We start from the raw sequence: 25590 nt of genomic DNA on the forward strand, positions 1-25590 counted from the left end.
TCTTCTTGGTTTTTTCCACTTTCTAACGTAAGCTCACTGATGTTCTTGAGCAACTGATACATGGTGTCATTATGGTCCGTTACATTTGCTGAATGAAGCTTGGCAGGACCTCGATTAGTCTCAATGTCACCAGAACATAGCAACAAATTCACTACATCAGAGCAATCCCTAGCTATTGCATGAAGCATGCGTTAGCATGAGAGCAAGACCAAGAAGCGATTATCAGCGATGAAAACAAGAAATGAGTTGGTCATGTTGCCGTTGAAGCGACTCCCATGCTCACTGAGACGGGTTGCGGGCAATTTTTACTTTCGGTGGGAGTGGCCGTTGACATGGTTGACCTGAGGTGATCAGAGAGCACTGTGATAACCAATTCTTCTGAGGGTGTACACGTGTGGAAGTCGGAATGGGACAGCACGAAGCCATCATACGATTGCTTAGGAGCACATGCACTGTCGGACAGGAGAGCTATGGAGAAGCAACCAGGAAACGATAATCTGAGGAAGTGCGTCGGTGCAAGGAAAAAACATGCCTGCGGTGAAGACGGAAGAAACGAGTTGACCATGTTGCTGTTGAGGTGGCTCCCATGCTCACTCCAACTCCAGTATTGTCACGGAAAGCAGGTCTACATTTCACAAACAAGGCAGGTGAGGCTTTGTCATTAAGCAGCGTTCTGCCGATAGCACGCAAACACACTTCGTCTTTTTTCTTTCAAGCGCCACCTGAGTACACCAGGTGACAATATAAAGAATAGAATAAAATACTTTAAAATATGGTCATGATTGCAGTGTCTTACTCAGTAAGGCGATTAAAGACTTGCCAGAGGGATGCTTTTATTTGGCTGCCTTGTGCCCAGAATGAAAGGAACAATTCAATGATAGTCATGATTGCAGTGCCATACTCAGTAAGGCAATTAGGACTTACCATAGAGACACTCGTATTTGGTTGACTTGCGCACAAAATGAAAGGAAAAATTCAGTGATAGTTGTCATTGCAGTGCCGTACTCAGTGAGGCAATTAAGGACTTACCAGAGGGATGCTTATATTGGGCTGACTTGCGCCCAGAATGAAAGGAACAATTCAGTGATAGTCATGATTTTAGCGCCGTACTCAGTAAGGAAGTCCCGCCGTGGTGGTACAGTGGTTAAGATGCCCGACTACTGTGCTGGCAAGCCTGGATTCGATCCCGACCTCCGCCGGTTGCTTTTCGATGGAGGTGAAACGGAGAGGCATTTGTGTACTGTGCGATATCAGTGCACGTTAAAGATCTCCAGGTGGTCAAAATTACTCCATGACCCTTCACTATGGATCCTCTGTCTCTATCCACTTTCACTCCCCCCTAGGCATAGTTCAGGTGTCTATGGAATAAATGTGGCAGATACTGGGCCTTTCCTTTTCTGTGAAGCAATTATTATTGTTACTCAGTAAGGCAATTAAGGACTTACCAGGGGTATGTTTATATTTGACTGACATGCACCCAGAATGAAAGGAACAATTCAGTGATAGTCAAGATTGCAGTGCCATACTCAGAAGACAGTTAAGAACTTACCAGAGGGATCCTTATATTTGGTCAGTGATAGTCATGATTGCAGTGCTGTATTCAGTAAGGCAGTTAAGGACTTACCGGCTGACTTGTACCCAGAATTAAAGGAACAATTGAGCAGCAGTGATGTCAGCAAACAAGCTTGGTAGTTGTTGAGCTGCGCAATGCCACTGCTGTTGGCAGGGCTCAATTTAAAGCCAGGCAAGGGCAACTGGACTGATCTGGAACAATGCAAATGCAGCTGTACGTGACTGCAATCATGTGAGATAAATCTTGGCAGACAATATGTTCACAGACACCAGTGAGTTGTGCATATACCACTGTAGTTTGCCTTTGCTGACATGTGCTGTTCTTAAGATGCATCCAGTGCACGGAGCTCTGCTAGTGTTTGAGGTTCCTCCTTGCAGGTGGGCATGGTCCTGTTCCGCCGTCATTACATGATCACTCTGGAGGTGCCATGCCGTGACAAGAGCTACCAGTGGCTGCTCCAGTGGATTACACGGCATGCACGCCATACACAGCACCTGAGCGTGGAGACCACCTTTCTGCAGCCTGAGGCTGGTGGCAGCGCACGCACCTCTTTCGACTTCATCCCCAGCGTGGGCACCCACTTTTTTGCGTGAGCATCTTTCCCCTATGTTGTCTCAAATCAGTGATCACTGCAGAAGCCTGGGTCTAGATGTCACAGGTTTGATTTTAGTGGCAGGAAAATTTTTTACAGCCAAAGCCTGTTCTAGGGTGCCCACCAACATCAGGGGAAGCTCGGTCTCGCAAAAAGCATGTTTGCTTGCTCTTTTCATGTGACTTACATGCCAAACAGCCAATTGTAAAAGGCAGGGACGGATGTTGCAGTGACCAGCACTCCAGCACAGGCTGTTACTGTAAATCAGCAGGTGTGGCATCACCCTTATCTACATGTATGAGTTTCGAATGTGCCCCTGCTCGCCACCCTCTTTCTACATGGAAGACTTGCATGTTTTCTTGCTTCTGTTTCAGGGCATCATTCCTTTCTCACCTGCTTAGAGCCCCCAAAAGGATGAATTTAAAAGTTAGCCTGTGCGAGCAAGAGAACACACGCGCAACTACTGGGTCATTTGTGGTCGATTTACCTACACTGTTACTAGCCGGCTTCCCATGGGTGACTCCCAGGAGCAGCACGGCCAACTGCGCTAAATGCTCGAGCATTGAGCTCATGTTACTTGTGTGCTAGACCTAGGAATAGTGTTGCAGTCGCTATCTGCCTGTGTAATAGTTTTGTTACCTAGAGGCCCAAAGAAGGGGTGTTACATAATGGTTGGCAAGAATAAGAAAACATAATCTCGATGACAAAATTTATTTACAGATTTTAAGATCATTTAAGGACAGGCGATCACTGCAGTATGGAAGCTCATTGCAGTCTGCAGTTGTATGAGGAAAAAAAGGAATTAAAAACGTGTCATTGCATGAACATTTTTGGCAGCTTGTAGTTCTTGGCTGGAGTGGATGTTCAGGCGGGGGGAAGAATGTAAGGTGGGATGCGCACAGGGCTGTGAAAAAATCATGTGAGAAAAACTGGCAGTGCTACAATGGAGCGATGACGGTGATAATCTGAATGCTTTTTCATATTAAATGAGCGCTGTGGCTTTGAACAGATTTAGAAGCATTAATAAGAAAAGCTTGACAAGGGTTCTAATTGAGCGATGTGAACTCTAGTCTAGGCCTCAGGGATGATTGGGGGGCTAATAACTATAGTTTGGGTAGCACGATGTAGATACCATTTTAGTAACCAAACTTACCATTCACTGACTGTGCAAACAACCACAGCATGCAAACCAAGAAAGGTCGCTAGAGACTTTTACACCAAGTGCACATACGACCGAACTGCTAGTATGGAAACTTGAAAGATAGCATCAAGAAAGACAAAATGATTATGGTGACAGAGAATGAATAAAAAATTATACTTGTGGGTGTTAGGTTTCATTAGTTTGGTCAGCAAAGATAAGAAATGAAGTACACGTCATCAGCTAATGCTAGATTATATGTATGTTAGATGTTGCATGTGACAGCAAGTCATCATGTATATGAGAAAAGGTAGCAGGCCAAACACACATCTCCACGAAATACCTAACATTACGAAGAGTTATTATTGAGTATTATTTGAAAGTACTGTCAGTTCCATTTGGGACTATTACAGGAGTGGGTGATTACAGTTGGAATACAATGAGGCATATAATTGGAGAAAATAAAAAGGAAGATCTCGCAGCAGTTTTATACAAACAAAAAAAAGCACAAACAAAATCAATTTTGGCTAGTTGATAGCACTGCTTTCTCGACGTGAAGTTTTTTTTAATGAAAGCTGTGAAGTAATCATCTTATTTTATTTTTTATTTATTTATTTATGCATACTGCGGCCTTTGTTCAAGGCCTTAGCAGGGTGGGTATATATATGCAGTTGGACATACAGAGAGAGAGAACACTGTCAGTGAATTATTTTAGGTGCTCTTCAAATTGTTGAGGTTATTCCAGTCAATTATGGTCCATGGGAAGTAAGAATACTTAAAGGAATTAACTCTTGGGGTTACAAGTGTTAATGTTTTTTTGTGTCGTCTTGTTTTGTAACCTGCCGAGACAGTGAAAATACCAGATGTGTCAATATTGTAATGTCCTGTTATTAACTGAAAGAAGAACTTCATCCTACAAATGCGATGCTTCTCACTTATAAGATGGGAAGCTACATTGTTGAAGCTATTGCATAATGAACCATGACTGTATTTGCTTAAAATAAATCTTGCTGCTTTCCGCTCAATGCGTTCCAGTTTGTCGATATTCGATGCGGGGGAAAGGGGCCCAAATTATGACGGCCTATTCAAGCATTGGGCAACAGGTGGTGTAGCTGATTTTAAAGATCGTCTAAGAAAGAACAGTTTAATGACTGCGCTAGCTGTAACAATGTCAATGTGTTTGGTCCATGATAAATTATTAGTAATCCAAAGACCAAGTTATTTGTACTGCATTACTTCTGAAAGAGTGATGCTAGTGCTGTACGGGAACAAAAGTAGTCTTTTCTTCTTAGTGATTTGCATGAATACTATCTTTTCAAACTTGTCATTTGCCACTCTTCACACCATGCTGTTATTTTTGAAAACTCGTTATTAAATCTAATTTGTTCCTGGACAGTGTTAAAGAACAAACAATCATCTCCATACAGTTTAACATGAACAGAAATATCAACAGTGTCATTTACTAAGAGTGAGAACAGTGAAGGGCCTAGTACAGACCCCTGAGGAACACCGGAATCAACAGGTACGGTAACAGATGTGTTGTTTAGGGAAGTGAACTGATAATCGTTTCTTAAAAAGTCCGTGCTCCATGCAAGTAGTTTCTGATTTTTTTTATTAAGGACTCTAGATTTTGATCTAATTTATCGTGATACATTATCAAAAACCTCCTAAAAATTCATAAATATTGCGTCTGTCTGCTTCTCTTTATTTATTATATTGGAAAAGTCATGTACAGTTTGAACTAACTGACTGGTTGCAGAGTAACTGTGTCTCAACCCGTGCTGTGCTTTTGTAACAACATTGTGTTCCTCAAGAAAAATGATTAAATGTTTGTGCATTATGTGTTCGAGAATTTCGCAGGATGTTGAGGTTAGCGGAATCGGCTGGTAATTTTAGACGCCTGTTTTGTCGCCTGTTTTGCGTATCGGTTTGATGGGGCCAGTTCCCCAGTCGTCCGGTATTGATTCATTCAGAGACTTATAATAAATGACACAAATATTTAGAGCACCATTCTGCGTAGTGCTTAAAAAAGGCATTAGGTATGTCATCAGGTCTAGGGGATATTTTTATAGCAAGTTACAGTAAGAGGTTACAAACAACTGTCTCAGTAATCACCAAATCAGGAATTGAAGGTAAAGACATGTGAAACTCTTGGAAGGTGACTATTATCATTGGTAATATCTAGCCAGTTATTTAGACAGTTGCAGAGGTATCTAGACAGCTCCATTCGCGTATTGCCCGTGGCAAAGTAATATATGCATATTTGGTACAAATGTACTCTTGAAGTGTAAACTTATGCTCATGGCATTCTCCTAGAATGGTTGAAAGCAACATATGCAGCAAGATTCATGGTAAATGCTTTGTGAATTAGTAGTAAGTATAAAGACTTGAGAGGGTGCAAGATTGTGCTAATATAGCTAGGTCTTCTCAGATAAGCAGTTCTGTGGGGGAGTCTGGGCACTGATATTTATTATAGACAAAATGAAGTGCTTTTCATTGCACTGACTCGAGCATAATTGTGTCATTTTGCACATAAGGGAACCCAACAATATTTGCGTATTCTAGGCTTGGTCGGACAAGAGCCTCGTATGCCAGCAGCTTGGTTTTGGAGGTAGAAAAGAGCAAGACACGCTTAAGAAAAAGAAGCCGGTTCACTGCATTTTTAGTTATGCTTCGCATGTAAGATAACAGCGTCTAAGTACATACTTCTTTTCTGTTATGGTTTCTAGAATGGCATCGCAGCTCTTAATTTTAATGGCGACAAAGTGGCAGCAGTTAATAAAGAAAATTAGCAGTCCACAACAAAACATGGGATGCACATTTAATCAAGATAGATTTATGAATAGGTATTATGGGGCAATTTATCAAATGCTTTAGCAAAATCTAAAATTGCTTACGTCAGTCTGGGTTAGAATCAAGTTTTGCTTGTAGGTCATGCAAGAAAGTGCTAAGTTGGGTCTCGCTGGAGTAACTCCAGGAATGACTCCTATGCTGTGCAAGATGAAAAAAACGTTCGGCCTTAATGTAGGCATAGATGAAATGTTCCATGGTTTGTCAGAGATTACTGGCTATAGGGGTGGAACATTATATAGAGGTGTTTAGGAGTATGTAAGGCTCCCACAACAAAACATGGGGGTGCAAATAGGCAGAGTAGCACAACATATAAACAGTTGAAAGTTCGTGCTCGCTACCTGTGATGTCTTCCTCTCCTTTTTGTCATTTATTTGGTTAAATACAGCACGCCAGCACATTAAGACATTAAGAATTCTTGTTACCTGCTTTGTAAGCTGAATGACTTTCTAGAGCAAGTAGATGACCTCCATAGCATCCAACACCGCAACAACACAGGGGCAGAAGAGAGCATGACACAGGACGAGCGATGGCAAACAGGGCAGGGATGAACATGTATCATTGGGGCTCTGCAGTATTTTAATGGTGATATTTTTGATGCCAGTGAAGAATTAAATTTTTGTTTTCTGTGAATGACAAAGTTCTTGTTGGAATTCTTGATGGAACAGCGCAAAACATCGGGACAAGAGACAGCGCTTGTCTCTTGTCCCGATGTTTTGCGCTGTTCCATCAAGAATGAATAACCAACAAGCTCAAGCTGCCGTCCTGTCTTGTTGGAAAAAATGTAAAGGGATATATGATGTGTTGAATTATTATGAGGTGTGTCAGATCTGTTGCAGTTGTAGTAAATACAGATGAAAAGGCTGTGATGAACATGTTGGCACATTTGGCTTCACAGAAGGTTTTGTCCAATGCTATGGTGAGGGAAATTGTGTGTAGACGTTAGGGACTAGTGATTTGCCAGAACCTCTTAGGGTTGGTAGTCAAAAATTTTGGACAGATCAAAATAAACACATTGTAACACATCTCTTAGAAGTCACTCAGTCATTGCGTTGATGCACATTCACAACACGTGGCTCGTGCTGTCCCACAACACGCAACACCACAGTGCATGCATGTCCGTTCAGTCTGTCAAGCAAGATGTTGTTCCCTTCCCATGAGGTCACTTCCTGGTGATGATGATGGTAGCATGTGGTGCCATCTCTATGAACAGCTCAGTACTGTGCTGCCAGACATTTTTTCACAACTGTGTGAACTGGGCAGAGTTGGGCTGGCCGTCTCTGATGACAGATGACAAGCTGGTCAGCATGCGCTGTCATGTGGTGGCAAGCTGTTCTAAGGCCCTGGAGCACAGAGTCATTGCCCCACAAACACGTGACAATGCGGAAGGGTGCGCAACGTTGTGGGGCAAGCTGGGTGGACACACCGTTGGTAGCATCACTCAACATGTGACAAAGCTGCCTTCTTTAATGTGGTGAGCTTATGGCGCTGCAGCCTCTTGTGTAGTCAGGGGATTGGTGGAAACATCATTTTATCTCTTGCATAAAAGGTTGCCCCAGAGGGGTCGGTGTCGCCCCCAAGAGGCTCCCATGGAGTGCGCAGCTTATGGCTGTAGCATAGGAAGGCAGGACTCTAATAATGGAATAAAGGTGGGACAAGGACGAAACAAGGAATGTATCCACTGACTACCCTTTTGGCAGTATGCGTGTTGTAAGCAATCTCCGGTTCATGCTGATTCCAGTCCTTGTGATTTGAGCAGTAGGCTGCAGGCATTCCTTGTGGCACTCTACTCTTTGGCCTGCAGGTCACTACGGCACTGTGTGGTGATTTTTGATGCCTCAATGTTTGAGGATCCCTCGCCATAGGATGCTTACGTACTGCTTGCTGTTGTCACTAGAAATGGAGAGGTGACAAAACACTTCCACCATACTTTCTTGCTTGTTGCTGCTTGGAGAGGGAATTTTGTGCACTTGTCGAACGCTACCAAGAAGTATCTGTAGCTACGAGGTGAAGGCCCAATGATGTCTACGCTGAGCTCCTCCTATGGAAATGTGACCGGGGTCATGAGGCTTTCAGGCGGCGGACTGTTACATGCTGACAGATCTCTCAGCACCTCACATATGCGGAGATGTCAACCCTCATAGAGCTGCACAGACCTTGCATCAATGCGCTTGTGTGTCCTGAAAGGACATGCATGGGCACTCATAGGGTGAGCCATCTGCAGAGCAAGCCGACAAAGGTGAAGTGGTAGCCACAGTATCTTCCTATTTCTCCTGTTCTGAACCAGAGATGCACTGGTTTCTAGTTTTGGGATCTCTGACAGCTTGGGAACAAAACACTGATCTGGATCAGTGCCTGAGATGTTTGCCCCCTTGTAACACATTTTTAACTTTGCAGGTAATGGGTCATCTAGTTGCTCTATAGCAAGAAGTTTTAAGTCAATTGGTTAGACATTGTTGGGAAGGATAGGAACCACGACTCCAAAGAGGCCAAAGATGAGAAGTGGACAGCATGAGCAATATTTTCTAACACCAAATTTGGCAGCGTCTAGCTGCAGCTGGAGTTGATGTTCAAAGCTAGTTGGGAGAGGACATTGTGACGTCCACGGGGAGACACTAGCATGAATTTAGACAAAAAAAAGTGCAACCATGGAGACAGGAGAGAAGACGGGCGCTCATGCATGCTCTTAGTTGTAAATGGAGTATATGTTTGTGTTCTTTCCAATAAAATCTTCAGTTGCTGGTCAGCGCTGGTCCCGGCTTCTCTCTTGTCTCCGTTGTTGCGCTGTTTTTTGTCTACCCACTCACTCAACTTGCCATTTTACTAGCACGAAGGAAATAGCCATATGTTGTTGTAGTAGAAGCGATTGAGCTTGTGCAAATACCGCACTTGCTGCTGGATGGGTAGTTACACAGAGAAGACGTGATGGCCTTCGGAGCGTTTGCTCCTTTAGTTGGGCACTGGAGGAGAATCACGAAAATATTGAAAGCGGAATACTGGTGACAGGTGGTACTTCTGTACTAGTAGCCAAAACTGCTCTGCTTCGAATGGCATAGTTCTGGTAGCCAGGGACAGAAGACTTTGTTGGATTACCAGAAAGTGGCTCATTTGTCTGCGGAGTTCCTTAGGAATCACCAGCAGTTGGGCTTCCCAAAGGAACGCCGACTGATGTCAGCTGAAGTACCCATTTTCTGTTTGTTTGGAGCTTTGCTGACCAGAATGGTGCAAGGGTTGCTCGAATGGGGGCTGAAATTTTGTTTGGGTGCACCTGTCGGCAAGCATAACATGCTTGCACTGGTGTGGTGGGTTGCGGGCAAGGCACGCAAAGAAAAACATCAGCGCTGCCACTTGATGTGGATGTGTTAATGCGATGTTTTCCTTGCAAACCTCATAGCTTGTCCACCTTATTAAACAAAGTCTTTGATGATTTGTGCAGGGACGAACTTGCATTGCTCCTGCCTGACAAGGAAAACGGGTTTGCCGTACTCCCCAGCACTGTGTTTCACGAGACAGGCTTGGAGGCTGTGACCAAGAATTTAAAACAGCCCACATTAAAGCCATCTAAGGTTAAGCAGGCTGCTTTGAACCTTCTTCAAAAGATGGGCCTTCAAGCCACCATGCACATCCAAGTGCAGGTTATTAAGGCAGGTGCCCTGACTATGTTTTTCTTGCAAAGACGCGTAAGGTTTCGTGCCATTTATGATCCATAGTCATTGAGAGAGGTAGCTGGCAAGTAACGCTAAGCAAATACCTCATGAAGCAGACACATAAACAGCCTCGTTTCTTAAGAACCATACAAGGTCTCTAGTTCGGCTAATGTGACAGCTGCAGTGCAGGAAGGCGCTATTGGTGCCAATTATGGCATTTTGATAGACATTGAAGAGCTCTTCTACTCTGTTCCTCGTGATGAACTTCTCTGCGCCATCAGCGATCTTATCTGTCAGGTGCCTTGCCATTCCAGAACCATTGCGGCGTTACCAGTGATGGTTTTTTTTAGAGCTTCTGAGGTGCTACCTCATTGCAACCCTTGTCAAGTTTGAAGAAGACCTGTATACCCAGAAACGTGTCATTTGCATTGGTTCTTGTGTGGCGCTTTTTCTGTGTGAAATTTTCCTAGCTGGCTTTGGCTGCCTGCTGCAGCTCCAGCTAGACGCCGCCAATCTTGGTGTTAGAAATACCTCATCCTGTCCAACTTCTCGTCTTTGTCCTGTTTGAAGTCACAGTTGCTGTCCCTCCCAGCAGTTGCTCTGTCCTGTCATAAAAATGGTGTTGTACATAAACGAGCGAACGATCAAATTCCAACAATCTGTTCAGAAAATTGGGTTCTTTTTAACAGCAGCCTAAACGCATTTCATATTACTATGCCATAATCACAGTTATCTTATTAATGAGGTGATGGATACTGCTAGGGCTGAAGACGCTTTCCACGAAGGGAAGCCATACACAGCGTGCAGTGAAGGCATGTGCACATGCTGTTTGCATCCCACACTGTGTTGCAGGTATGGTGGCTCCTGGATTCGTGTAGAACGCGCCCGAGAGCAGCACACCCTGGACCTGCACTTGGGTGTGCCCTGGGAGACGGTTACACTGACTGCACTCGGACGGGATCGGCAGCTCTTCTTCAGCCTCCTCGAGGAAGGTCTGCTTTTCTTCCTCGCAGACTTGCGTTGGTTGCTGAGACGTGCAGTCTTACAAAAGTTTGATTGCTCACAGTTGGCCCTCACTGGGCAACATTAAGCCCCATAAATTAAGGGCCGTATGTATATGTAATGGCTGGACATTTTGGATGGATGTTTATTCTAAATCCAGTGTTCATTTCAGGATTCAATTTTTAATTAATGTAGGCAAATACTATTTCCTTGGAATCTTTTTTTTTTTTTTTTCTTCATTGATACAGTAGAACCTCGCTATAGTAAACTCTGATATAGTAAAAACTCGGATATAGTAATGTGAAACTGAAGTCCCAGTTCATCTTCCATAGACAACTGTACATTTCCCCCTTCTTTATAGTAAAGACATTTTTGGCAAAAATCAGTTACAGTAAGGTGCACCTGGCCGCGGTGACGACTCCCACGATATAAAATCGTCGCCCGCGCACTACCTAGAATCGCGAGGCAAAGACTTTTTTCTATTTGAAAACACAAAAATAACACCCAGTGTTCTTTTAAGTGGCTTTATCACCAGGGTTAGCAGCAATCAGGAGAAGTCTATTCTACGGAAGCCTTGGAGCCGTGAGGGAAAGCACGCAGCGCGTAAGAAAAAAAAAAGTAAAGCTGTCTACAAAAATGGAAAGAAGGCAGTGCGGTCCGTTCAAAAAGTAAAGTATAGTAAAAGTGCAGTAAAAAAATGGAAAGGAGAAGAATTGGACAAACATTCACAGCACTGTGCAGCACAAAGCATGATGCAGCGGAGGCAAGAAGTGGAGGTGCAGCGTGTGTGGTCTTGCAGCACTTGACTGCCATGCGCATTTATCATTTATTGCCTTTTAAAGGACAGAAACAGTAAAAAGTGACGCCGTGTTCATGCAAGGCTTTGGTTTTCACATTAAATCGTACTTGGTTGTTTTTGTAGCTTGGGATGGAGTGCATTGGCAAGCACTCGCAGATTATGACTAGCAGCTTACCGGTATCGCTCGAGTGGAAAGTATACAACAGTTGCATCTTACCTGTACTCACCTATGGGGCTGAAACGTGGAGGCTAACCAAGAGGGTTCTACTTAAGTTGAGGACAATGCAGAGGGCTATGGAAGGAAAAATGGTAGGGGTAACATTAAGAGATAGGAAGTGTACAGAGTGGGTCAGAGAAATAACTCAAGTTACTTACATTCTAGTGGAAATCAACAAGAAGAAATGGGCATGGGCAGGACATGTAGTGCGAAGTGAGGATAACCAATGGTCGCTTAGGGTAACGGAAGTGACATTAGGGTGACATTTTCCTAAGCAGAGTAGACGAATTGATTGCCAAAAACTTGCAAGGGCTGGGAATAAGAATCTTTCGGTATGTTGATGATTTCCTGGTCTTTTACAAAGGTTGCAATAGTAGCTCGACACCAATGAATATTCTTAAAGTTTTTCAAGAGCAAGGGCTGGGACTGAGATTTACATTTGAACGAACGTCACAAGAGAACGAACTGCATTTTCTGGACCCCACTTTGAAGTTTTGTGCCCATCATGTTTGTTGGCGGTATTTGCCTAGGAGTGCAAAGCCTCTGCTAGATTATGGATCGCAACATTCTAAGCTAGTAAAAGATGGCATCGCTCTGTCCAGCCTGGGGGCTGTCTTGTCAAAGTCATGCTTTCATAATATGCGAATTAGCTTTAATGAACAACTGTCTAGGCTAGCGAATGCAGGATTTCCTGTTCACGTCATATTAAGAGTTTGTGATAAACTAATCACAAAAGTAAAACAGTCGTGCGCAGGTTCACGGGAGCATTAAGGGGCTGGACATAGGGATACAAAACGATTTGTGGCCCTGCCATATGTGCATGGTCTATAACACAGTTTGAAAAATGTAGCCAGAAGGTTTAATGTTAGTGTGGTTTTCTCGGCACCAAATAAACTGTCAAAAATATGTAGCATAGTTAAGAACAAAGCAGCGAAAAAAGTCCGGGAAAGAAACACGTGTCGGGTGAAACATGACTTTTCCTATGTTCCATGTAAAGTAGGAGTGATATATAAGATTCTGTTATCTTGTGATAAAGTGTATGTGGGTCAAACAGGCAGGTGTATCAATGTCCAGTTACGAGAGCACGAGAGATCATTAGAGATTGGTAGAGGATCTAATCTGGTTGTACACTGTAAGGGATGTGACGGCTGCCATCCTTCTCTAACACAGACTGTTATTTTGGATGCCCATTCGTCACAGATTAACCGGGAAATCATTGAGGCCAGGCATATCATTCGATTGGGTGAAAAATGTGTTAGTGAACCGTAAATCGCTTTAACAGATAATGAGGTTGAGTTTCTTGAACGAGGTGTGTGGTTGGGGTCATCATGATTTTCTTGTTTAATGTGCGGTTGGTGCAGCTTGGCTGGGTTATATATACATGCGTTTTTTTTTTTAAATAAACTTCAGTTGTGAGTTCAGCGCTCGTCCTTTTTGTTCTTCACCTCCGTCCACGTCTGTTGCGCTGTTTTTCTATCATGTCACCATACCAACTCGCCCAACTCGCCCAGATGTCTCTTCTATTACAGCTAACAGTAGATGGGTGACATTACATCCTTGACGTCACCCTAATTAAGTGACTTAACTGTTCTAGTTTTTGGTACTGTCAAATTGTGCACCAATCACAGTATCTGTCACTCGCGGAATCCCGCTATCATCCTCGCTGTAGACAAGCGAAATTATGAAGAGCGTTTCACAGTGGTAAAGTGCTCGGCTGGGGATCCAAGAGATGGAGGTTCAATTCCCGGATGGAGGCTAATTTTTTTTTAATGAGGAGGAATCGCACACTTCTTAAGCATTGCTAGGCAACGCTAACAGAGCTAGGCAAGGGGGCTGCCCAGCTGGCCTTGAAGGTGGCGACAGTGGCCACCTGCACTGCGCGTGACATCACTCGGTTTCGCGCATACACAGAATATGGCTTTTGGAAGCTTTTCGCTTCAAAACGTCCCCGGAAGAAGCAGCTCAAATTGCGTGGTTTTTACCCATGTTTTGTATTTGTCGCGTAATATTCTCTGTGTGTGTATGTGGAGTAATGTTCTTTATGTGTAAAATCTGATAATAAATTAGGCAATAAAGAAAAAAAAAAAAAGCGGCCCCTGAAGAAGCGGCAACTAAGAGAAAACGTCCTCAAGGCAAAAACTTGCCCTAAAAAATTTTTCTTCCGGAACTCATACAAGGAAAAGAAACACATTTTATGCCATTTTTTCTTGGCTTTGAGTTGAATGTAATCATCATTTGGAACCTGCGTCGTCTGGGCGCCCAAGATGTTTACAATAGCTGCGTAAAAGCATGGTAAAAGAGCCATCTGGCTCTTTACATGTTGCGTTGCGTGGTTCCGAGCTCCGCAGCTCGTAAAGCAATCATTAGACAGGTCTAATCAGCTTGGTAATACTGCCCACTGAGAAAGGTACAAGCGGATCGGCGTGTGGTAGTCTTGGGGAACCGCCAAAAAGCAGAAGATGTCACTAGAATTACCTCCCAGACCTTCCGGTGACGAGGTTCAACCGTTCTTCCGACCGATGATGGTGTAGAATGGTGATAAGAGTGATGATGCTTGAGGCTTAACCGGTCATGTTCCATGGCCCCCTAAATGCATCGCTCCAAGCTTCTGGTCTGGTAAACCTAATGGTCAGCTCGCCTTTTCCCTGCAAACAAAGCAGAGACGAGGCGCCGTCACTGTTTTACCGCTGCCATCATTTGTTTTTTCGTTATGAATTTTCATTATGAAGAGCCAGCTACGTCGCCAACTAGCTGCAAAATTATGGAAATTTCTGAATTTATTCTACTTTTGTGAAAATAAACAAAAATTCGCACATTTTATCTTCCTACTCCATTTATAAACGAAATGCGATCACGGGTTGAAAGTTCTCGGAAAGGGCTGCCGAACTTACGTCTGGCAGCACGTGGTTGACATGATCGCATTTTGCTTGTGAATATACAGCCGATGGCAGCGATATCTGGCAAATATTTTGCCTTTCCTGTAGTAGTAGTATAGTAGTAGTGAGTGATTTTATTCACATCAACAAAAACGGAAGTAAAAAGATGTTTGCCAGCACAGGTATCTGCTATCTAATTATCAGAAGCACCTGAACTGTAGCGGTGGAAATAAAGGGATAGTAAGGAAGAGGGATAGGAAATCAAAGAGGTGAGCGGCAGGAAGAAAGGATGGGGACTTTGGCCTTTCCTCCTTCACAAAATCCTTGTTTTGGTTTGATTACTACCTTTGTTAATTAACACATCAATAAAAGCTAACACCAGTCAGTGTCCCTTTAAAAGCAAGCCATTCTAAACGCAGGAAACAGCAATTAGGCATGGTGGGAATTTAAAAAAAGACAACTGCCAAGCCCAACAGCCATTTTTATATGACCTTTCAAGCAGTTGTATATTACGTCAATCCGTGGTCTGTGCTGTAGAGGTTGTAAGAATGAGGAAACACATTATGGGGAAATTGCGCACATCTTACTTGCATACTTTGTCCCCATCATGTTGTACAATTTCATTTATTGCTCGCCACAGGGGGCACCTGTTAAAGCTGGTGCTTGCATGTACTGTGCGACTCCACGGACCCCGAGCACTCACGCTTATCCGTGCGTGGCATCGCTGTATCTGGTGAAAAGGGGATCCTGGTGGTTGAGCCGATGCTGAGTGTTTGGACCTTTAAGGCCCCTCGGCAGAGTCCTGCCTTTCCCATTTTTCCTGGCAGCTAGGGTTATGTGTGGCTAACCACCCTGAGTTATGCCATATTTGGTTATAGTCAGGGTGTACGGCAGGCGTTGGCAGGACTGCCTTACAAGTTCCTATCACGTCCTCTTGTTGGGCTCCATGGTGGGTGGTCACCACCCTGGCCGAACAACAAAATTACCTTTATGGCTTCTAACTCCTTGAAAACCAATCGCCCCGACAAACGGAGGCGGACCGAAGTGACTGCAGATTTTCTGAGAAAATCAAAAACTAGCTGTGCCAAGTTTCACATAATTCACTCTGATGTCGAAGAAAAACCAGCCCGAACCCTGTCATCATTCCTAGTGTCCAAATGCTTAACAAATGCCTTAGGCTCAAAGTACAAAGTGAGCAAACGGAGACCTGCTGCTCGAGCTCAGCCATGCAGAGCAACAAGAGAAACTCACCAACATCAAATCCCTTGGGGAGGTCCCTGTCACCGTAACTGCTCACAGATCTTTGAACACTGTTCGCAGTGTAATATCAGATTATGACTTAGTGCATCTGACTGAAGAAGAAATGCTAGAAGGCCTCACTAACCATAATGTTGTTAATGTCCACAGGATAAAAGTCCGAAAGGACAACAGAGAAATTGCTACAAAGCACCTAATCTTGACCTTCAATGCCAGTACACTGCCAGAGACAATATAAGTGGGATATCTAAAAATTGAAGTCCTTCCATACATACCAAACCCCCGAAGATGCTTCAATTGCCAGAAATATGGTGAAGGGTCCCAGAGCTGACGTGGGCACAAAACTTGTGCTAAATGTACTTCTAAGGAACACCCTGCTGAAAACTGTGATGCTCCCGTGCCAACTGTGAAGGCGAACATCCATTATATTGAAGATCTTGTCCAACCTGGAAGAAAAAAAAAGAATTATTACAATCAAGACAAAAGAAAAAGTTCGGTCTTGGTGAGCCAAATGAAGCTGGGCAGAGGCTAGTAGAGTTCTGTCAAGAAAACAACCTGACCATAGCGAATACTCATTTTCAACAGCACAAGAGGCGCCTGTACACATGGATTTCACTGGACGGTCTGTACAGGAATCAGATCGATTATATTATTTGCCGGCAGAGATGGAGAAGCGCTATACAAGCAGTAAAAACAAGGCCTGGGGCCGATTGTGGCACCGATCATCAGCTTCTTGTTGCCAAAATTAAGCTTCGATTGAGGAAAAAGCAGAAAACTAGAAGGCCTTTCAGGTATGATCTGGATCAGATTCCATTAGAATATGCTGTGGAAGTGAGGAATCGATTTCAAGAATTAGATCTAGAAGACAAAGAGCCCGAAGAGATGTGGACTGATGTTCGTGATATAATACAAGAAGTTGCTACTCAGGTAGTTCCAAAGCAAAAGAAATGCAAAAAAGCAAACTGGTTATCTGAAGAGGCTTTGCAAATAGCTGAGGAAAGGAGGATGGCAAAAGGTAGGGGGGAAAGAGAAAGATACAAGGTTCTCAATGCGGATTTTCAGAAAATAGCAAGGAGAGATAAGAATTCCTTCCTGAACATACAGTGTCAAGCAGTTGAGGACAACAGCCAATTAAGGAACACAAGAGCTCTGTATAAGACAATCAAAGATATCAAAGGAAGCTTCTGTGCTAAGCTGGGCGTGATAAAGGACAAACGAGGCAAGGACCTCACTGAAGCCTCGGAGATAAAGAAGAGGTGGCAGAAATACACAGAAGAACTGTACAAGAAGGACCCGGATGTGCAAACCCAACATAGGACGGTTGTGATTACTGATCTCGAGCCGGGCATCCTGAAGAGTGAAGTTGAATGGGCCTTAGCCAGCCTTGCTAAGAACAAAGCTAGCGGAATTGATGGTATTCCAGCTGAGTTGCTTCAAAACCTCAATCACGACGCTGTTAACACACTGCATACATTATGTCAAAAGATTTGGACAACCCTGCAGTGGCCACAGGATTGGAGGAGGTCAGTTTACATCCCCATTCCAAGGAAAGGCAGTGCCAAAGATTGTTCCAACTACCGCACGATCGCGCTTATTTCGCATGCTAGCAAGGTGATGCTAAAAATCCTGCAAGGTAGGCTGCAGCAGTATGTGGATCAGGAGCTTCCGGACGTGCAAGCTGGGTTTCGCAAGGGCAGAGGAACTAGAGACCAAATTGCCAACCTTCGCTGGATCATGGAAAAAGCAAGAGAGTTCCAGAAACCCATTTACTTCTGCTTTATTGATTATGCAAAAGCGTTTGACTGCGTAGATCACAGCAGATTGTGGCAAGCTCTCCAAGAGATGGGAGTTCCAATTCACCTCATCTGTCTCCTCGGGAACCTTTATGAAGGGCAAGAGGCCACAGTCAGAACTGGGCATGGTCTTACTGATTGGTTTCCGATTGAGAAAGGGGTGAGGCAAGGCTGCATACTGTCGCCCTGCCTATTTAACCTATATGCAGAGTGCATCATGAGGAAGGCCGGTCTGGACGAGTCTTCAGCTGGAGTGAAGATTGCTGGAAAACATATCAACAACCTTAGATATGCGGATGATACCACTTTAATGGCAGAAAGTGAAGTGGAACTCAAGAGACTTCTGATGCGCGTACAAGAAGAGAGTGAGAAGTTTGGGCTTAAACTGAACATTAAAAAGACGAAGATCATGGCGTCTTGCCCTATCAAGTCCTGGAGCATCAATGGACAAGAAGTGGAAGCTGTGACAGATTTTCTGTTCTTGGGCGCCAAGATTGCCTCGGAAGGAGACTGCAGCCATGAAATTAGGAGACGCCTGCTTCTGGGAAAGAGAGCAATTGTTAGCCTTGACCGCCTAGTAAAGAGCAGAGACATTAGTCTGCCAACCAAGATCCGTATAATCCGTGCTATGGTCTTTCCAGTTGTGATGTATGGATGCGAGAGTTGGACTGTGAAAAAGGCTGACCGCCGAAGAATTGATGCGTTTGAATTGTGGTGCTGGTGAAGACTCTTAAGAGTTCCTTGGACTGCCAGAAGATCAAATCAGTCGATATTGTCGACCATAAACCCTGACTGCTCATTGGAGGGTCAAATTCTAAAGTTAAAGCTCAGCTACTTTGGTCATCTGATGAGAAGAGAGGAGTCGCTGGAGAAAGATTTGATGTTGGGAAAGGTTGAGGGTCGCCGGAGAAGGGGTAGGCAGCGAACGCGATGGTTAGATGGCATTCTCGAGGCATTGCAGATGAAGCTATGTGATGTTAAGAAGATAGTGAGAGACCGGAAAGCGTGGCGTGACATGGTCCATAGGGTCACGAAGAGTCGGACACGACTGAACGCCTGAACTGAACTGAGGCAAGAAAACGGCTAGAAAAGAAAACAACCCATTCATCTTCACCACAAAGACACACTACGCGGACATGGCGCGCAGGGGCGGAACGCCAGACCACAACCTGGCACCTACCAAGGAGTCTTCGGGCCCTATGGAAGTTCCATCTATGCCGCCCCAGGCAGATGTAGCCAAGGCTCCTCTGCCAGCTCCAAAAGAGGGCCTGCCAACCTCTAAGTCGGGAACCCACAAGGTTTCCCAATCCAGAGGGAGGCGCCTAGCTAGTTCGTCCGGGGCATCGCCGCGGGCCCGAGGGCCTCCAGCACCTCCAGTGAGGTGATGGACATCACCCCAACATGGTTGTGTGGCAGAGGCGGCAAAACTCATTGGAAAAAAATAAAAAACCAAGGGCAACTCCACCCGAAACTAAATTACTTTTAATCCCCCACACACCACAATATGGCCTACATAGTACAATGGAACTGTAGGGGTTTACTTTGAAATTATACAGACATCACAGATATACATTAATGGCACCTACAGCTTTGTGCCTCCAGGAGACAAACCTTAACCCAAAGAGCACAAATATCCTAAAGAAATATAAAACCTTCCGAAGAGACCGAGGTTTATATATAATAAATACCGCCGTAGCCATTCTTCAACAGACCTCTGCCAACAAGCCCAACTACCAATGTTAGAAAGCAGAACCAGGTATGAAAGACAAACTCTTTACCTCATTATCAATAATTATCTAAAAATTAATAAATCAGACTACTTTGAGATCAAAACTAATGAGACATCAAGGCATCGTCATAGTAGGTTCATTCCATTGCCGGCTATAAAAAATAATTGCTTCAAGTTTAGTTATTTCCCGCGAACTTGTAAGGACTGGAACTCTCTTCCAGATTCTGCTGTTCGATCATCATCATTATCTGAATTTGTACGCCATTTAGAAAATTTCATCTATGGCACTACCACAGGGTGATGAGGTTCTATTGCTGTTGTGTAGGATGGCTGTTGTTTCGATTTCTGTGTAATTCATTTTTGTTTTGTTTGTGTGTGCATTCAGAGACAATTTTTGATTGACTATTGATTTTCATCGTGTTCTATATTGCTCATTTTTCGTTTTGTATTTTCCACTCCTGTTACAGCCCCTTATGGTGGCTGACAGTATTAATAAATGAAATGAAATGAAATGAACAGGCAAACAAACTTTCAGGAGGCGTTATGATCATAGCACAAAGCGATGTCCCTGCCACAGAAGTACCACTAAAAACAAAGTTTGAAGCAGTGGCAGTTAACGTAATCAACCACGAAACAATAACAATATGTTCTCTATACTTACCGCCAGACCTAACCTTTAAAGTAAATTACCTAGAAGAACTCATTCAACAGTTACCGGAGCCATTTGTGGTAGTTGGGGATTTTAATGGGCACTCTTCCTTTTGTGGGAGTGAACGAACCGACACGAGAGGGCAAATTACAGAAGATTTTATTTTGTCTAATAACATATGTCTATTGAACATTGGAAAACCGACATATTGCTGCCCCAGCTCAGGCAACATGAGCTGTCTTGATTTAGCTATTTCGTCACCATCCATTTTTAATCATTTTAATTGGGATGTTTTAGATGACCCTATGGGGAGTGACCATTTACCCACCATTTTAAAGTTATCACCCTCTATACCCATCATCCAATCAAGGCCACGGCGTTAGAAGCTTCACCTCGCTGATTGGGCAGTTTTTAAATCAAATGCCACATTAGAAAAACAGTACTCTCAAGAATTAACTACAGACGAAATAAATGAAAGGTTCTCCACATGCATAATGTCAGCAGTGTGATTAGCCATCCCGCGAACATCCGAACACGCAAGGAGAAAGCACAAAATATGGTGGACGGAGGAATGCAAAGCAGCCAAAAAAACAAAACATCCTCCGTCGATACCCAACTGCAGACAACTTGATTACCTTTAAAAAAGCAAGGGCCAGAGCGCGGTCCGTCCGGTGAAATGTCGAGAAAACTTCGTGGCATAATTATGTATCGTCCATTAACAGCTCAATCCCGGCAAAGAAAATGTGAGAACAGTTTCGAAAGTTCACTAGAGATTATACCCCATTTACTCTTCCAATGTTGACAACACCCGGAGCACAAACAACACTCGAAGAACAAGCAAACGTATTAGGCAAACATTTCTCTAAAGTTTCAAGCTCTTCACACTATTCAGACAAATTTCAAAAACACAAGGCAATAGCAGAAAAACAAGAACTTCCTTCTTGCATAGGCACAAATGAAGAAAACAACAAGCTAATTACATTACAGGAATTACATGCAGTGCTATCTCGTGGCAAAAATACAGCACCAGGGCCAGACAACGTACATAATGCTATGCTTGCACATCTGTCCGAAGCTGCCATAGATGCCCTGTTGAAATTTTTTAACAAAATATGGATAACTGGTAAAATGCCCGAGGCATGGGAAAAAACAATAATAGTACCATTTTTAAAACCCGGAAAACCACCTACAAGCACTGACAGTTATAGACCAATAGCACTAGCCAGCTGTATCGCAAAATCTTTTGAAACCATAGTAAACATCCGACTGACTTTTGTTCTTCAGTCCCGGCAGCTACTAGATATACATCAGTGCGGGTTTAAAAAGTCATCCTCAACAACTGATCACTTGGTCTGTCTCGAAAACACAGTCCGGGAAGCGTTCATCCACAGACAGCATTGTATCAGGGTCTTCGATCTGGAGAGGGCCTACAATACCACATGGAGGTTCGGAATCCTCCATGGCCTAGCAGACCTAGGTATCCGTGGCAGGATGCTGAACTGTTTGAGCGACTTCCTGACAAATCGCACATTCAGAGTCCGCATAGGCACAACATTTTCCACGACATACACACAACAGAATGGTGTTCCCCAAGGATGCATTCATACCCTATACCCTATTCATTCCCTATTCATAGTAAAAATGAATTCCATAGCTAAAGTAATACAGAAATCCATAATGTATTCTGTTTACTTAGATGACCTCCAAATAGCATGCACCACTTCCAGCATATCAACCTGCCAGCGTCAAATACAGATGACTATAAACAAGCTATCAAATTGTGTAGACAAAAATGGATTCAAATTCTCTCCGCAAAAAACTGTAGCCGTTCACTTATCACTAAAACATGGCATACAAATAGAACCTAACTTGCACCTGAACCAAACTTCACTCCCTGTTAAACAAGATCACAAGTTTTTAGGCATCACTTTTGATAAAAAACTTACATTTTTACCACATATAAACAATCTAAAGAAGAAAGCTGCCCAAGCATTTAATGTCTTAAAAATTCTCTAAAAAAAATGCTGGGGTTCTGATCGAGCATGCCTTCTAAAAATTTATCGCTCCCTAGTGCGCTCTAAATCAAACTATGGATGCATAGTGTATGGCTCAGCAAGTGACCTGAAGTGACTCGATCCTATTCATAATCTTGGCCTGCGCTTATCATCTCGGGCGTACAGAACATCTCCTGTACTCAGCCTTTATGTAGAATCAAAGGAATCACCTCTAGAGCATCGCAGAACTGCACGGATGAACACATATGTCTTAAATATCCGTTCTCTCCCGAAACATCTCTGCTACTCCACAGTCACAAAATGCCATCTAAAACTTTATTCTATAACAAACCACATTTTATCATGCCCTTGGTATTGCATTTTGAAGATAAATGCAAAGGGCTAGCTGTATTGGACTCTCTACTTAACACTGCATCAAGAAATGACCCTCTACCACCATGGTATGACCTCCCTGTTGTATGTGATTTCTCACTCACACATTTAACAACACAAGAAACAAACACCACGGGAGCACATACTACAAGAATTTTACGCACTTCAAGAAAAATGTGATGCCTACACAGAATTTTATACAGTTGGCTCAAAAATAGACACAAGACACACGGTAGGAATTGCTGTAGTTCAAGACAAAAGTAAAAAAATGGTATGTCTGCCGCAGTGCGTCTCGATTTTCACGGCCAAGTGTTATGCTGTATGTGTTGCTGTAAAACAAATAGTCAAAGAGAAAATTAAAAATAGTGTCATCTACACTGATTCTTTGAGCCTGCTCACAACATTAAAACCAAAAAATGCTCAAGAACTGCTACTGGGAAACATTATTCATGATATAGTTAAAATCACCTCTCAAAAACGGAACATTAGGTTCTGCTGGGTCCCCAGCCATGTTGGGATTGATAGCAATGAGACAGCTTATGCATGTGCTGCACAAGCCCGATTCAGTCAAACAATCAAGTGAGCTTGCTGCACAGAGATTGTTTAAAGCTAATACAAAATAAATTGAGAGATAGATGCCAGGCCGCATGGAAAGAACAAGTGAACAATAAGTTGCATCCTGTAAAGTCCTTTTTAGGAGAATGGAAGTCGAGGAGACGTCAAGAACGTTTTAAGGAAGGGATTTTATGTCGCCTTCAATGCTAGAAAAATGGAAGTGGAGGAGACAACATGAACTTTTTAAGGAAGTGATTTCATGTCGCCTTCGTATCGAACACACTCATCTCACTCACAATTTTTTACCAACAAAACGAGATAAACCACCCTGTGAAAGGTGCGGTGGTGAGCTCACAGTAATCCACATTTTAATTACATGTACAGAACTTGAAGATGTAAGGAAAAAATATTTTAGATTGTTTTACAGAGAACACATTCCATTACACCCCATGCTCCTTTTAGGTGAACAAGCACTATGTAGTTGATTCTGCAGAGATTTTTAAATTCCTCAATGATGCCAGCATTTTAAACAAACTATAACAGTCAAGATATTCCACTTTCAATCTATATCATCATTTTTTAATCTTGTGTTTGGCACAGCATAGCCTTGGTTGCTTTTGCGCCATAAAACCCAACATAACTAACATTTTGGAATAACAGCACGAAGGACGAGGACGAAGATAGAAGGACACAAACACAGCGCTGACTGACAACTGATCTTCGTCCTCGTCCTTCGCGCTGTTATTCCAAAATGTATTACCAACTAGCCGGCACCTCAACGCTTGATAACTAACATTTATTGTCGCTCGAGACTGCTATCCGTAGTGTTTCCATTAACTGACAAAATAAATTGTCTCTTCTGCGAGAAGTAAAAAGGCTGCAGGCCAAATATCAGGACAGTTATTACGATGTTGCAGTGGTTGAAAGACAAACTGGAATTAATGTACAAAGCTCCCCCTGCCCTTTCTTGCTATCGCTCCCCTCTGCACTTCCCCTCGCTATCCTCTCCCTATCCCTTTGCTTTCCCGCCGGTCGCAGCTCAGGTCCTTCAGATTTTAGATAGCAGTCGCCGTGGCTGGCAGCACTCTTTTCCTTCCTTTCCTTTGATTATTCAATAAATAACCACTACCACCACCAGCCGTCAAATCGACATCTGCCGAGTAAGATTTGTGACTGTTAGTGAAAGCTCCATTCAAAGTAACCACTGGTAGGTGCGCCTCTGTAATAAACTCTTATTTTTTTTACCACAGTTTATAATACATTAGAACAAAACAAAGAAAGTAAGACAAATTCTGAACGATTAGAGAATGTTCTATGAGGGCGATAACTCTGAGAATTCCAGCTCCAGTTCTCTCAAATAAAATGTCTCAATGAAGCCAGAAATTTGAGCACTAGCAGTGGTATAATTACAATTGTTGTATGTCCTTTTAATTTTTTCTGCATTGTTTTATGTGTCCTTTTCTGTTTCATTCATTTGTATAAAAAAAGGAGGCAATCTTCAGTGTATAATTTTATTTTTATTTCAGTTTAGAATGTCGCATACCTCTTCTTGTTGGCGCTTTCCAGTGCCCTCTCACCCTCATGCGAACGCTCAGTTCAAAAGAAATGCATAGCAACACAAGCAATCTATGAAGCCATAACTTAAATGAAGGTGTCAGGCATATGAAGTAATTTTTTTGCATGGCATTATAACAAAGCTTCATAACATTCTCTCCGCCGGCTGCAACTCGGGTGCTTAAGATGTACCAATGGGCATTTTTCAACTAGCACTACTGCGCATATACGACGCCTCCTCGGCCGCCACTTCCGCCTGACGAAAATGACGGGAGATGTTCCCTGCACATGTTTTCAGTGAAACGATGTCCCTTGCTTCATCGACGCGATGATCTGTTGCACAATAATTGTATACAGTGCTAGCATCTTCTTGGTCTTCGGAATGCACGCATTGCATTGTCATCCTCTCCCCTAGCTAGCCTCAAGCGAGAAGACATGGCTAGGTTCGTCACCATCCTGTTGTCAAGGGTTAAAGGGAAAGGGTGGAGGGGCATGTCACCACAGAGCTGAAAGATGAGCGAGCAGCAGCAGCGCTGCGGCCTTCGCTTCCCCTCTTTTGTTAGCTGGCATGCAGAAGGGAGCTAGCGGGCTAGCATTCCCGGTAGCCTGCTTACAGTCGCCTTTGTGAGCTGGATGTGGTACAACTTGAGCGCAGTATGTTTCACAGCTCACTTCCTCGAAGGCGTTCTTACGGTCAGCGCACTCGCCGTGCTCGGCGAGGGGGTCGTGTTCAGTGTTCTTTGACCGGAAGTTATTTTTGTATTGCCATATTCTCAGATTTAGGGCTTTACTGCGATACACACAAGAAGTGCTTTGTCAAAAAACAAGCTCTTACCAAGATGCATGGAGGAATGCGCAAGAATGGCAGAAGCCAGGACGAAAGTATAGATAAGGAGGGAGAAAAGGAAGTGCATGAAGCAGTGAGAGCGTACCGTCGGAGAACTGTGAGTAAGGTGCAATATACGGGTGTTT

At 43.5% G+C, this 25590-nt stretch overlaps 1 protein-coding gene across 2 annotated transcripts in view; it reads left to right on the forward strand.

Moving 5' to 3' along the window:
* Bcs1 (mitochondrial chaperone BCS1) overlaps positions 1-25590 on the forward strand; it is a 145154-nt gene that overhangs the window by 18359 nt on the left and 101205 nt on the right. For both annotated transcript variants that reach the window (XM_084595735.1, XM_084595734.1), the window contains exons 3-4: positions 1951-2162; positions 10653-10792. In XM_084595735.1, the coding sequence (XP_084451861.1) occupies positions 1951-2162; positions 10653-10792 (352 nt within the window). The remainder of the gene's footprint in view (positions 1-1950; positions 2163-10652; positions 10793-25590) is intronic.

The sequence above is a fragment of the Amblyomma maculatum genome, chromosome 2 (assembly GCF_055883805.1).
Source record: "Amblyomma maculatum isolate TAMU_Amacu chromosome 2, ASM5588380v1, whole genome shotgun sequence".
NCBI classification, from domain to species: domain Eukaryota; kingdom Metazoa; phylum Arthropoda; class Arachnida; order Ixodida; family Ixodidae; genus Amblyomma; species Amblyomma maculatum.